Source organism: Rhinoderma darwinii, chromosome 9 (assembly GCF_050947455.1).
Source record: "Rhinoderma darwinii isolate aRhiDar2 chromosome 9, aRhiDar2.hap1, whole genome shotgun sequence".
In the NCBI taxonomy this organism is placed as follows: Eukaryota; Metazoa; Chordata; class Amphibia; order Anura; family Rhinodermatidae; genus Rhinoderma; species Rhinoderma darwinii.
The window spans coordinates 48,129,003-48,142,559 of record NC_134695.1 but is presented as its reverse complement, the minus strand read 5'-3'; the positions used below and the strand labels follow the sequence as shown (position 1 = coordinate 48,142,559).

The 13,557-nt window shown below is 38.7% G+C and overlaps 1 protein-coding gene across 1 annotated transcript in view; it reads left to right on the top strand.

Moving 5' to 3' along the window:
• Positions 1 to 12,414, top strand: part of LOC142660178 (mucin-2-like) — a 42,871-nt gene extending 30,457 nt beyond the window's left edge. The window contains exons 10-17 of the mRNA XM_075836759.1: positions 286 to 396; positions 2,535 to 2,714; positions 5,222 to 5,461; positions 8,255 to 8,411; positions 9,314 to 9,442; positions 10,750 to 10,894; positions 11,002 to 11,045; positions 12,392 to 12,414. Coding sequence (XP_075692874.1) covers positions 286 to 396; positions 2,535 to 2,714; positions 5,222 to 5,461; positions 8,255 to 8,411; positions 9,314 to 9,442; positions 10,750 to 10,894; positions 11,002 to 11,045; positions 12,392 to 12,414 — 1,029 coding nt within the window. The remainder of the gene's footprint in view (positions 1 to 285; positions 397 to 2,534; positions 2,715 to 5,221; positions 5,462 to 8,254; positions 8,412 to 9,313; positions 9,443 to 10,749; positions 10,895 to 11,001; positions 11,046 to 12,391) is intronic.
• The last annotated feature ends 1,143 nt before the right edge of the window (positions 12,415 to 13,557 follow it).

Here is a 13,557-nt window from a genome sequence, read left to right as displayed (position 1 = left end):
ACTTACAGGGGTACAGTAGAGAAACATATACACCTCTATGGTATCCCTATTACGGCTTTGTACAAAACAGAGCCATAATACGGCCGTGTACAGTATATGAATCCTAATTCTTAGATTAGCAGGGGATATCTGAGACTCAAACTAAACCCGACTACATTGACAAAAGGGGTGCTTGTGTCTTCTGGATGTCAAGTTTATATAAAATAAATTCTATTGAAATTATTGGAGGATTATGATTGTCACTTGCACTGTTCATATTGTGTTTATTCACATTTTTGGTTTCAGGATTACTGTGGTAATGATCTTCAAAATGGAACTTTTCGAATTATTTCTGAAAACACCGAGTGCAGTGATACTGGTTCAACTTGTTCAAAGAGCATCAAAGTGTTTTTATATGTAAGTTAATAATTTCTGGTAAACTACTATATACAAAATGTATTTCCTAAAAAATAGTAATAGCAAAAAAAGGATAAGGAGCCACTTGACAAATATACCACTGCTTATCTCCTAAGAAATAAATGATCAGGTGGGTTAATATTTACGCTAAACAACCTGTTGGACCCCAACAGCAGACACCAATATATATCTTTCCAATTCAATTGGATATACCAAAGTTAGACAAAACATTTAAACTCCTATTTACAAAAATTGTATATATGTGGGCATTAGATTGTAGTAGTAGTAGTAAATTCTTCAATTTCCTATTTTAAATGATATCACAGCCTTTACACATTACCATGCCTGTGATTCAATGAATGTACAAGATGTAACAGGAAAGTGGCATTCAGGTTTCAGAAAATACGTTTATTTGTGGTATAATGAAAGTTATAGAATTTTCTCATATACTTTGTGGATCAGTTCCTCATGGTTTCTAAGATCTCTGCTTGCAGTCATTCAATGGAAATATTCATGGAGGACATCCAGAGGCTGAAAACCTGTCCTGGCCAGAGATGAGTAAATCCTGCCTTGTTGTGTTTCACTGACGGGTACATTTTCTATTATGAAGCTTTATTTGCCGCATCTACACCAAGGGAGACAGAAATAGGGATCCAATAGGGACAGAAATAGGGATCCAAACTCCAGCAATTCAGCCTCTGTTGACTTGCGGCGAGTACAGAAGACTGAGTAGGCGCATTTTCAAAGATTTATTCAAGATTTATATAAGTGCATGATTTATTCAAGATTTATATAAGTGCATGATTTATTCAAGTTATAGTAATTACAGAGTTCATTAGATCAGAGCTTTGTCCTGTAATACTTGTGCATCTGTGTCAAGTGGACATGGTGAGAACAGATAGCAAAATATAAAGGTTGCAATTTAATTACTATATTCAGAGCGCTTGATAAGTGAGGAGCTGATACACAAAAAATATTAGATATTTGCTGAAATTGGAATACCCCTAAATGTTAAAGGGGTTGTGCCAAGATCAACATTTATCCCTTATCAACAGGATAGGTGATAAATGTCTGATCGGTGAGGGCCCCACCGCTAGGACCCCACAAAAACTAGATATGGGGTCCCGAGTCTTTGTTCCTCCTCACTGCACTAGCACAGAAATTTGATTGGAGCGACAGTCGAGCGTGCACGGTGCCCTTCCCATTCAAAGTTTTCCTCCCTGAGGAGGAACAGGGGCCCGGGAGCCCTGTCCTTGTGATGAAAGGTCCCAGCTGTGGGGCCCCTAGCGATCAGACATTTGTTAACTATCGTGTGGATAAGTGATAAAAGTTGATCTTAGGACACCCCCTTGAAACGATGATGCAGTAGACTGTATTTTCATGCCTGAAGTGATTTGAGCTGGCAGATATTAAAGTCGCTGCATTTACCATAGATGAAGTCATTCTTTAATTTATTTGCTTTTTCATCAAAAATACTCAACAACGTACAGAGGATGCACACTTGCTCTGCGTATGCGTGTGTGTGAATACCAACTAATCTGTAATGTTATTTTTGGAATGTGGGAAGGACATGGTAACAGATTAGGCAGTGTTGTACATAGTCGTGCATGGCTTAAAAAAAGTTTGCCTGTTCTAAAAAAAATAGGGTAGACGTGACATAGTCTGCAATATATTAACCTGAGCTATGATCCTCTTTGTAGTGTATACAGCTGTGATACTCTGGTCCCGACTGCAGGCTTGTGTGTCGCCATACGGCATTGCAAGCAGCATGCTCAGATGTAAATGTTTTATACAGTAGGTGTCCTCCCTTCAGAGCCACATTAAGGAACATACCTACTGTGCCTATAGGTGAATCCAGCCCTGCCGATAGCTACCCTTAGAGCATACAGACAGAACATACAAATTTTGTAAATGTTGCCATTGGTTGAAATCAAATTTATGGCCCAAAGCTTAACATTGTTTTGTTATGCTGCACACTTCGGTCACCTGTAATTATAGAATATTTCTCTGAGTTAATAATGGCTAAAGAAAAATGTTGTACAGTAACTAAAATAAATATGAAAAATTGTACTATTGTGCACAGTTCATCATTCTATTCTTTTACATTTTCTTAATACTAAACCGGTCTTTTTTTATAGGACCATATTCTCCAATTATCAGATGGCCAAGTAGAATTAACTGATGAAGGGACAGTTTCAGAGTCACCATTTCAGATCAAGAACACTAGCCTTTATTTGATCATTACTACAAGCAATGGATTGGTCCTGATTTGGGATAAAAAAACAAGTCTTGCTATCAAGATCACAGGAGATTTTCAAGTAATTATTCTTTAAATTTGGAGCTATCTCCGGTGCTTGGCATTATAGATGTATATATCTGCTCTAGGCATATATACATCTATACACTCTGGATCCACCTGTTATAGATCACATCTAAGTTATGACCCTGGATGTGATTAATAACAGGTGGATGCTGCATGTAAGAGACACAAAGGACCCGCTATCACTAAGGCCGCTAGTACTGCTGACCTGAGAGATTGGGGTTTCCGCGCATGGTACAGCTTCTATGTATCCAGGATACATAGAAGCTGCTAATTTAACCCAATAAATGGCGCGGTCAATAGCGACCGCGGCATTTAAATCGTTAGAAAGAGGGGGGCGACCCCCTCTAGCAGCTCAGCGTGCCCACCGCAATGCAATCGCGGGGTGGCGATGGTTGCTATGGCAGCCTGGGGGCCTAATGAAGGTGCCTAGGTCTGCCATCTTTGTGCTCCTATTAAGACCTGCCTCTGGCAGAAAGACGATATACTGCAGTACATTTGTATTGCAGTATATAGTGCAAGCGTTTTAATGATTGCTGGTTCGAGTACCCTAGGTGGATTAATAAAAAAAGTAAAAATCGGTGAAATAACGTTTTATTTTATGTACAAAAAAATATTAAAAGTCCCCAAAAAAAACCTTTCCCCATTTTCCACCTAAAGCATTGTAAAAAAAATTTAAATAAACATAATTGGTATCGCCGCAGCCGTAAAAAATGGAACTATTACAATGTATCATTATTTAACCCGCACAGTGTACGCCATAAAAAACAAATATTTAAACCCCAGAATCTCAATTTTTTGGTCATCTCATCTCCAACAAAAAATTGAATACAAAGTGACCTCGAATGTACCCCAAAATAATAGCATTAAAAACTACAGCTTATACTGCAAAAAATAAGCCCTCATACCGCTTAATCGACGAAAAATAAAAAAGTTATGGCTCTCAGAATTTGGCGATACAAAATAAATTGTATTTCCCACAGTTAATTGTTTCCTTGTAAAAGTAGTAAAACATAGAAAAAAACTATATACAGTTGTTATCGCCGTAATGGGATTGAGGCACAGAAGAAAGTTAACATGTTGTTTTAATTGCACGGTGAATTCAGTAAAAACGAAGCGCAAAAAAATAAATGGGGGAATCGCTGTTTTTTTCAAAAAATGTTACCCCACAAATAATTTTTTCCCCGTTTCCCAGTACAATATATGGTAAATAAATGGCGCTACGCAAAACTACAACTTGTCCCGCAAAAATCAAGCTCTCATAGAACTGTATAGATGGAAAAATGAAAAAGTTATGGCTTTTTGAATGTGGGGAGAATTTTTTTTTAAATGAAAATCTGAAAAACGGCTGCGGCGGTAAGGGGTTAAACATCATAATACATTGTTTTAGTAAAAAAATAAGTTTTCAAAGGTTTACATAGCCTGTAAATTTATAATTACCATAGAATCCTACTAGTGCCAATTAAACACCATTTTTATTTTTAAAATCGATCCAAAATCCTGTGCTGATTAATTGCAAAATATATATTTTTAGGGGTCAGAGCTCCATTTTCTTGATATATAGTTCCAAGTTTCCTACATAGCCACACCATTTAGGCCGGATTCACACGAGCGTGTTTGGTCCGTGATATACGGTCTGCATGTCGGCCGCATTTCCCGGACCGAACACAGTGCAGGGAGCCGGGCTCCTAGTATCATAGTTATGTACGACGCTAGGAGTCCCTGCCTCGCTGCCGGACAACTGTCCCGTACTGTAATCATGTTTTCAGTACGGGACAGTAGTTCCGCAGGGAGGCAGTGACACCTAGCTTCATACATAACTATGATGCTAGGAGCTCGGCTCCCTATACTGTGTTCGGTCTTAGAAATGCGGCCGGCATGCGGACCGTATATCACGGACCGAACACGCTCATGTGAATCTGGCCTTATACAGTGAATTCAATAATAAAACAGTATGCATTAAGGCCCTATTACACGGGCCAATGATCGGGCAAAGGAGCGTTCATATGAACGATCGTTCCCGATGATTGCCCTGTGTAATAAGGGCAATGATGAGTCGATGAACGAGCAAACGGATTATCTGCTCTTTTATGCAGAATTAAAAATCATCGTTGTCGACAGCACATCTCCTTGTGTAATCAGGGAGACGTGCTGCCGACCTGATGAAAATGTATGGGGACGAGTGATCGTAGTAACGAGCCCTTGTCCCTATACATATCCAATCTTTGCTCTGTGTGATAGGAGCAAACGAGCGATGATCAACGAGCTGTGTAATAGTATCTTTATGCTCTAGTGGTGGGAAGCAGGTGATTGGGAGCGCTCTACTGTATCTGAAAAACAAAGCTCTGATCCCTTAAAGATATGTGATTAAATTAATTAGCCCAGAATGTTGGACCTAAAAAATATATGGTGTTAAGGGCATGGTGCGAAGAATATCTAGTGTACACTGTTCTCATAGTTTATTATGCATAATAATATATAATTATCTTTTTTTATATTTAATAGCATAGGGTCTGTGGACTCTGTGGAAATTACGATGGCAATTCAAACAATGATTTTAATACCAGAGGTCAATGTACTGTAGAAGATGTGATCGAATTTGGTAATAGCTGGAAACTGTTACCATCATGTCCAGAAACTGAAATCATGGTGGAACCCTGTGAGATTAACCCCCACCGAAAGTCATGGGCTCAAAGACAGTGTGGCATCATCCTGAGTGACTCATTCAAACCCTGCCATTCTGAGGTAATTTTAATAACTACCTATCTAGCAGTTAAACATTACAACAGCAAATATATGTTAAAAAAATTTATAATAACCTTAAAGTATAATAAAAAGATAGAAAGTTAAACAATTAAGGTATTGAAGACAGGGCTACTATAATTTTTATTAAAGGCAACAGTAGCGCACAAGTAGGTAATTACTGCCTAGGGGTTTTGCTAACAGAACCCAAAAATGACTTAAGGACTTTTAATCAGACCCCAAAATAAATGCAGATCCAGACCCCAAATAGTATTCATACCCCAAACACAAAAATGAATTCAGTTCAGAATGCATTTAGACCTCAGACCCCTAAATACATTCAGACCCGAGACCCCAAAATTAATTTAGACCAGTCCCTAAAATGAATCCAGACGCAAACATGACCCATTATTTAATTCAGACCCCAGTCTGTGATATCTGTGTGTAGTATATATATATATATATATATATATATATATATATATATATATACATATATACTGTGAAGGAAATAAGTACATCATCCCTTGCTGATTTTGTAAGTTTGCCCACTGTCAAAGACATGAACAGTCTAGAGTTTTTAGGCTAGGTTAATTTTAGTGAGAGATAGATTATATTTTAAAAAAAACCAGAAAATTACATAGTCAAAATTCTATATATTTATTTGCATTGTGCACAGATCCGCTACCAACCATTAAGAGTTCAGCCTCCTCCAGACCAGTTACACGCTCCAAATCAACTTGGTGCCTGCATTAAAGACAGCTGTCTTAAATGGTCACCTGTATAAAGGACTCCTGTCCACAGACTCAATTAATCAGTCTGACTCTAACCTCTACAACATGGGCAAGACCAAAGAGCTTTCTAAGGATTTCAGGGACAAGATCATAGACTTGCACAAGGCTGGAATGGGCTACAAAACCATAAGTAAGATGCTGGATGAGACGGAGACAACTGTTGGTGCAATAGTAAGAAAATGGAAGACATACAAAATGACTGTCAATCGACATCGATCTGGGGCTCCATGCAAAATCTCACCTCGTGGGGTATCCTTCATCCTGAGGAAGGTGAGAGCTCAGCCGAAAACTACACGGGGGGAACTTGTTAATGATCTCAAGGCAGCTGGGACCACAGTCACCAAGAAAACCATTGGTAACACATTACGCCGTAATGGATTAAAATCCTGCAGTGCCCGCAAGGTCCCCCTGCTCAAGAAGGTACATGTACAGGCCCATCTGAAGTTTGCAAATGAACATCTGAATGATTCTGAGAGTGATTGGGAGAAGGTGCTGTGGTCAGATGAGACTAAAATTGAGCTCTTTGGCATTAACTCAACTCACCGTGTTTGGAGAAAGAGAAATGCTGCCTATGACCCAAAGAACACCGTCCCCATTGTCAAGCATGGAGGTGGAAACATTATGTTTTGGGGGTGTTTCTCTGCTAAGGGCACAGGACTACTTCACGACATCAATGGGAGAATGGATGGAGCCATGTACCGTCAAATCCTGAGTGACAACCTCCTTCCCTCCACCAGGACATTAAAAATGGCTCGTGGCTGGGTCTTCCAGCACGACAATGACCCGAAACATACAGCCAAGGCAACAAAGGAGTGGCTCAAAAAGAAGCACACTAAGGTCATGGAGTGGCCTAGCCAGTCTCCAGACCTAAATCCCATCGAAATCTTATGGAGGGAGCTGAAGATCCGAGTTGCCAAGCGACAGCCTCGAAATCTTAATGATTTACAAATGATTTGCAAAGAGGAGTGGGCCAAAATTCCATCTAACATGTGTGCAAACCTCATCATCAACTACAAAAAACGTCTCACTGCTGTGCTTGCCAACAAGGGTTTTGCCACCAAGTATTAAGTCTTGTTTGCCAAAGGGATCAAATAATTATTTCTCTGTGCACAATGCAAATAAATATATATAATTTTGACTATGTGATTTTCTGTATTTTTTTTAAATATAATCTATCTTTCACTCGTAAAATTAACCTAGCCTAAAAATTCTAGACTGTTCACGTCTTTGACAGTGGGAAAACTTACAAAATCAGCAAGGGATCAAATACTTATTTCCTTCACTATATATATACAGTCCAGAAATAGATGAACACAGCACTCCAAGAATTCCAGAAAATCAGGCTATGTGCTCGTTACCAGGGGGTGAATCAATTCCCCAGTACAAAATAGAGAAAAGCATAGAACACAGTAACAGCACCAGGACTTCAAGACACTCCCTCTGTTCACAGATTTGACAGAACTGTTCACGTGAGGGGCTCTGACCAATCCGAAAACAGTGGTAAGTGTCTTAGACTCGTAGTCTAAGAAGCACTGCGGCCATTTTAGGACTGCACAGAGGGAACCCTAAAATGTCAGATCCTCCTCAGTGGGGCACAACTGGAGGTCACCAGGTATTAATACTCCATATACACCATCATATTTAAAATGTTGTCTGGTACTGGGGGCTCGCTTTAAAGTAACTTTTAGTCTGCTGACATGATTTCAGAGCAAATTTACCTGCCCTGTGCTTAGTTTGTGCTCATTGACAGTGGGAATAAATGTGTTAATAACAACTCTTAGAGAATTGCTGGTGGTCTAGATCCCTAAAAATGTATGTAAAGTATCTAAAAATGGAGGATAACTTTTATTACTGTCAAGTTGGTTTCATCCACGACAAGCCACTGACTAAAAACTTAACTAAACTTGTTTATAGTCTCAAAGCCATGTGGTAATATTGCACCATCTACATACTCATTTTTGTTCAGGTATATATCACTGATTTTTCACTTCTACTCTCACAGGTCGATCCCAGTAGCTATTATGAAGCATGCGTGAAAGACTCCTGTGCTTGTGATGAAGGAGGGGATTGTGACTGTTATTGTACAGCTATCGCAGTGTATGCTCAGGCCTGTCTCTCTCATTGTATCTGTGTTGATTGGAGAACTCCAAACCGTTGCCGTAAGTATCACCGATATAGACCCAGGATTGCCAAATTTTTCACCCAAGAATACCAGCCCTCTATCCCTGGTGAAAAAAAATTGTGGTTTTGGGACATGGCTTCACACAGAATGTGACTTGTAACATAGGCCGGTTTTACATGACCGAAATACAGCAGCATTGTAGCGTCCGTTATAGGACCACAACACAAGGATCTACTGGATCGAACTTATGTAGATCACCATAGGGTTCTACTGTTATCTATGTTAGGTGAAGGAGAACCCAATGGGGTCCGGTTATTGCCATTGTAATACGGACATTAATAAGCGGCTATATTATGAAAATAATACATATATAAAATAACACACACATATATAAAATAAAATAACACACACATGAGCTGTAGGAGTGTATTTACACGGTGTGGGCAAATCAGTTTTTTTGCCACAATTTTGCAAAAATCACAACAAAAGGCAACGGTTTTGCAGCGAGTTTTGTAAAATCATGCAAAATATGTGATTTGACCACACCTCATGGATTTATACAGGGTAGTAGCAGTATCCCTCCCTATAGTGTACAGACAGCATACCATGCAGGAGCCGAGCTCTGCTGGGCATCGTCCATTACTGGGGCCACATAAGGAATCTAAACAGCAGTCCCCAGCTCCTGAGCATGGTCTGTACACTACAAGGGCTAAGGAGGGATACTGCTAATGCTATACTATACATCACTAACAGCATAGTCACCAATTTTACCGGCCCATACACGCTGCGGGCTGCTACGGGGTCATGTTACTGTGTGGGTCTGTAATAATAACCAGTTCTGCCTTTCCTAGAGGACTTTGGGCCGCTAGGCAGTAAATTATATTTTTCTAATATCTTATAGATATCCATACAATATGTGATTGATATTTTTTTCTGCAGCTGTGTTCTGTGACTATTATAACGAGGAAGGGAATTGTGAGTGGCACTATAAACCTTGTGGAGTCAACTGCATGAAGACCTGCAGAAATCCATCTGGACATTGTTTATCTGAACCAGCTAAAGTGGAAGGTAAGTCAATTTTTATTTAGTCTTTTCTAATATATTTCTGCTTGATATTCATAATGACATTTATAGAGTTTATGAATTTTATAGAGACCTTCATCAAATATTGTTTTTCAGGGGCAAATTGAATATAAAAATTGTAAATTCATTTGTTTTAACTTATCATATTCAGTGTTTTATTTGATTACAAAGGCAGGTGGTCAAATAGGTACATTCTTTTTAAAACTACAATCAGACCTCTATCAGTTTCTTCTGATGCATTCTGTTAAAAGGCAATAAAAAAGATAGTTATAAATTATGTCTCCAAGCTGATTCTAAATTCTTAAATGTACACATTAAACAAAAGAAAACAGTTCTAGTACCTGAGGTGCATTACTTATTTTTGTTCTTTGAATCCCTGAGCCATGTCCCCCCTCAATGCATAACACAGTGGGGAAGACATCAATATTGGCGCAATATTTTTGATGAATCTGCAAGTGTTTTAATTCGCATCAGTCAGCAGACTATGTTGCCCTATATACGGGCAGCATAGTATGGGCATTGGACCTGCCATTGTTTTCCTTGTTTTCTGGTTAGAATGGTGTCCGAATTTTTGGGGAACTTTTGGAAATTATTAATATCTTAAGCCCCAGACACTCTTTCCAACACATTCGTACTGTATGTGTCACAAAAAGTGCTGCCGGGACTTCATATTTGTCAATGTCAATACAATGAGACATCTGCCTCAGTGAATCAGTTTTGTTTGGAGTGTTCTTTTAGAGAGGTTTTCCCAGAATCCTAAATTATCACCTAACCACAGGATAGGTGAGAATATTCTGATCACTGGGGGTGGGGGGGGGGCACCGCTGGCACCCCCACCAATCATGAGAACATGGGTTCTGAATCCCCCATTCCTCCTCACTACTTGACCGCAGTAAGGAGAGCATTGAATGGAACCGCGGTCGAACATGCGTGCTGCCGCTCCATTCAAAGTCTATGGGAATGACGAAAACAGCCGAGTTCAAGCTCCTTTTCACTGCGGGGATTGCAGTGAGGAGAATCTGGAGGTTCGGGACCCACGTTCTCACGAACGGTGGGGGTTCCAGCGTCTCCCAGCAAACAGAAAATAATCACCTATTCCATTCTATATCCAATTTATGATTCTGGGAAAACCTTTTGTAAGGCTTCAGACAAACAATATGTTAATTATTCAGTCAGTTTTATGATAATTTAAAATTATTTAAAAATTATTTGAAGAAATTTGAGTTGCTTCAACATACCCTTTTAGTTCTGTTTATGCTGCTTCCAGTCAATCTATATTTATCTTTCCCTAGGCTGCTATCCTAATTGCCCTGAAGATCAGCCTTTCTTTGAAGAGACTAGTATGGAGTGTGTGGCTCAGTGTGGCTGCTATGATAATATGGGATACTACTATAAACCAGGAGACAAAATTGAATCCTGCAATAACTGTTATGTTTGGTGAGTTATTAGAATATACAGTACTTCCTTTTTTTTTAAAAAACAAAAACAAATTTCTAACATATTTTCCTGCCATATAAAGCTTATATTTTTTATTTATTTTTCAGTGAATGCACAACCGATGGCATTATTTGTGAATATAATGTATCTGGTAAGTTTTAAGACAAACATACATGTATTTATATAAATGATAAATTTGTATAGTATATAATTGTATAAATATTGAAATCTACCATTATCAATATATATATACTGTGAAGAATAACTGTAAATAAATACACCTTGTCTTTTTAAATATATCCTAAATGGATTGTCCTGGGTTAGAGAAAAGGGTCTACTTGTTCAGAAACAGCACCACTTTTTTTTACCATGAGCTATGCCTGGTAGTACAGATCAGCCACATTCACCTGAATAGATCTGAACGGCAATATCATAGAAAAGCCCATAGATAAGATTGGCACTGTTTTTTGAAAAGAAGTATTCAATTTTTTTCTAATTCAACATAACACCTACATATATACAGTATTAAGTATAAAGCTGCATATGTGGATTTCAGTTGACCCATTAAAGTCACTGGAATCCATCAGTGTCTGTTTTGTATCTGTTAGAAAACAGATCCGTCAAAGCAGTCATGGCTCTGGCATAAACAGCAGCCATGATGCTAATGTGATCAGAGTAAAGGCTCTATTACACAGGCCAATTTTGGCCGGTGCAGCAAGCACCGATAAATGAAATAGCTCGTTGATCGGCGCTTGGTTCCACCTATCACAAGGAGCTATGGATGGGGAGGAGCGGTTGTTAATCTGATCGCTCGTCCCCATACATTATTATCATGTCGGCAGTGCAATTCCCTGTTTACACCAGGAGATGTGCTGCCGACAACAATAATATTTAACTTTTCTAAAACGATACGATCAGCAGATGAACGAGCATGATTGCTCGTTCATCTGCTGATCACTGCCCTGTTTACAGAGGGCAATTATCGGCAACGAGCGTTCTATGAATGCTTGTCTGCCGGATAATCGCCCAGTGTAAAACCCCCTTTATAGTCGTTGTCAATAAAAAAACATTTAAGATGAAGCAAAAATAAAAGTTATGCTCGCTGGAATGCAAAGAGGGAAAGTTAAAAAATTGTTCTGGTCCTCCAAGCCAAAAATGGCCCAGTTTTAAAGGGGTTAGGGATTGCTGTTCATGCATTTCCCTTATAGAAAAAAAATGGGATTCCATAAAGTAATATACTTATATGATCATATGTATAATATTTTTTTGAACAACATTTTTTTCAAAAGAAAAAACATACTAAAATAAAATATAATCAACTTGTTAAAAAATAAATTACTAGACATCTGCCAGTCAATCTGTACATCCATCAGCCGTTACATTGATGCACATCACACATGAACTAAGGAAGGGAAACACGCTATGCACGAAAAAAGGCACCTTTGTTGTGACAACTGAAAGTACCCTCTCTACCAATTTGATATCTGTGTTCTGTAGGAATACTTGCTGAACGGTATTAACATGACATTTAGATACAGTTTGATCACTGCTTTAGTCTATCTGCAATGTTCTGTATACACATTCTCATATTGACACCTGTTCCCTCCGCAGCCTGTTATTGTGAATACGATGGAAAAATGTATGCCTACAATCAAACAATCTATGTCAAAGATATTGGCAATGGATTTTGTGTTATCCGTGTTTGTGAAGTCAATGGTACTACGAATGAATACCGAATTCTTTGTGAAAGTACAAGTAGCACAACTCGCACATCCACAGTGACTATCACTTCTACAGGAACCACACCACCAACGACAACAGCATGCTTCTGCTTCTTTAACAACAAAAGATATGCTCAAGGTAAGATGCACTTATGTAAACTGGTTCTGCCTAAAATCTATCAACTTGTTTTTTGTTGGAGTGATTTTATTAATAGGCTCTTTGAAGGCACTGATTCTCCTTGCAAAGATCCAGCGAATAGGATCTTAAATGCAATGTTCTCTTGAAAAATTATGCAAATCAATGTCCAGCCTTTTAAAGAGACTTAAAACATAATTTATGCTATCGGACATCTAAAGGTGACACTAGAAAGACAGTTTTCTTCCTAAAGGTGGAGTACTGTTTATCTAAATTAGGGAAATAAATAATGTTTCTGTCTTAGATTTAAGCAGGGAGTTTCAGGGGTACAGCTGTGCGAGTCTCAACTCTTGTACTTTCCAAGTGGGACCCCTGGGCATAGAAAAAAAAAAGATGTTAGAACAATCGCCTCCAACATTAAATGGGGTAATCATTTTGTTGGAGGCCAAGAGTCCATTCCACTCTATCCATTGGACTTCAGTAATTTATACTATAAAAAAAAAAGATGTGACAGCGCTTGGTTTTCAGCGCTTGCCGGAGAGTCTCTTTGATGTAACCTGCAAATGTAGCCCAACTGGATGTTAATACTAGCGAGGAAACCATTGGGTGGGCTTTTGAAACATTGGGGCAGATTTTTAAATATATTCCCGTTTCTGGCATAAATACACTCAAAAGTATTGTGTTCTGACCGAACATCATAATTATAAAGCCTCTGCACACCTTTTTCAAACACATTCACAAATGTTGCACCGAGTAATTTCTAAACTTTTTATGCCACTTTTTTCAGAAGAAAAGTGGTGGACAAC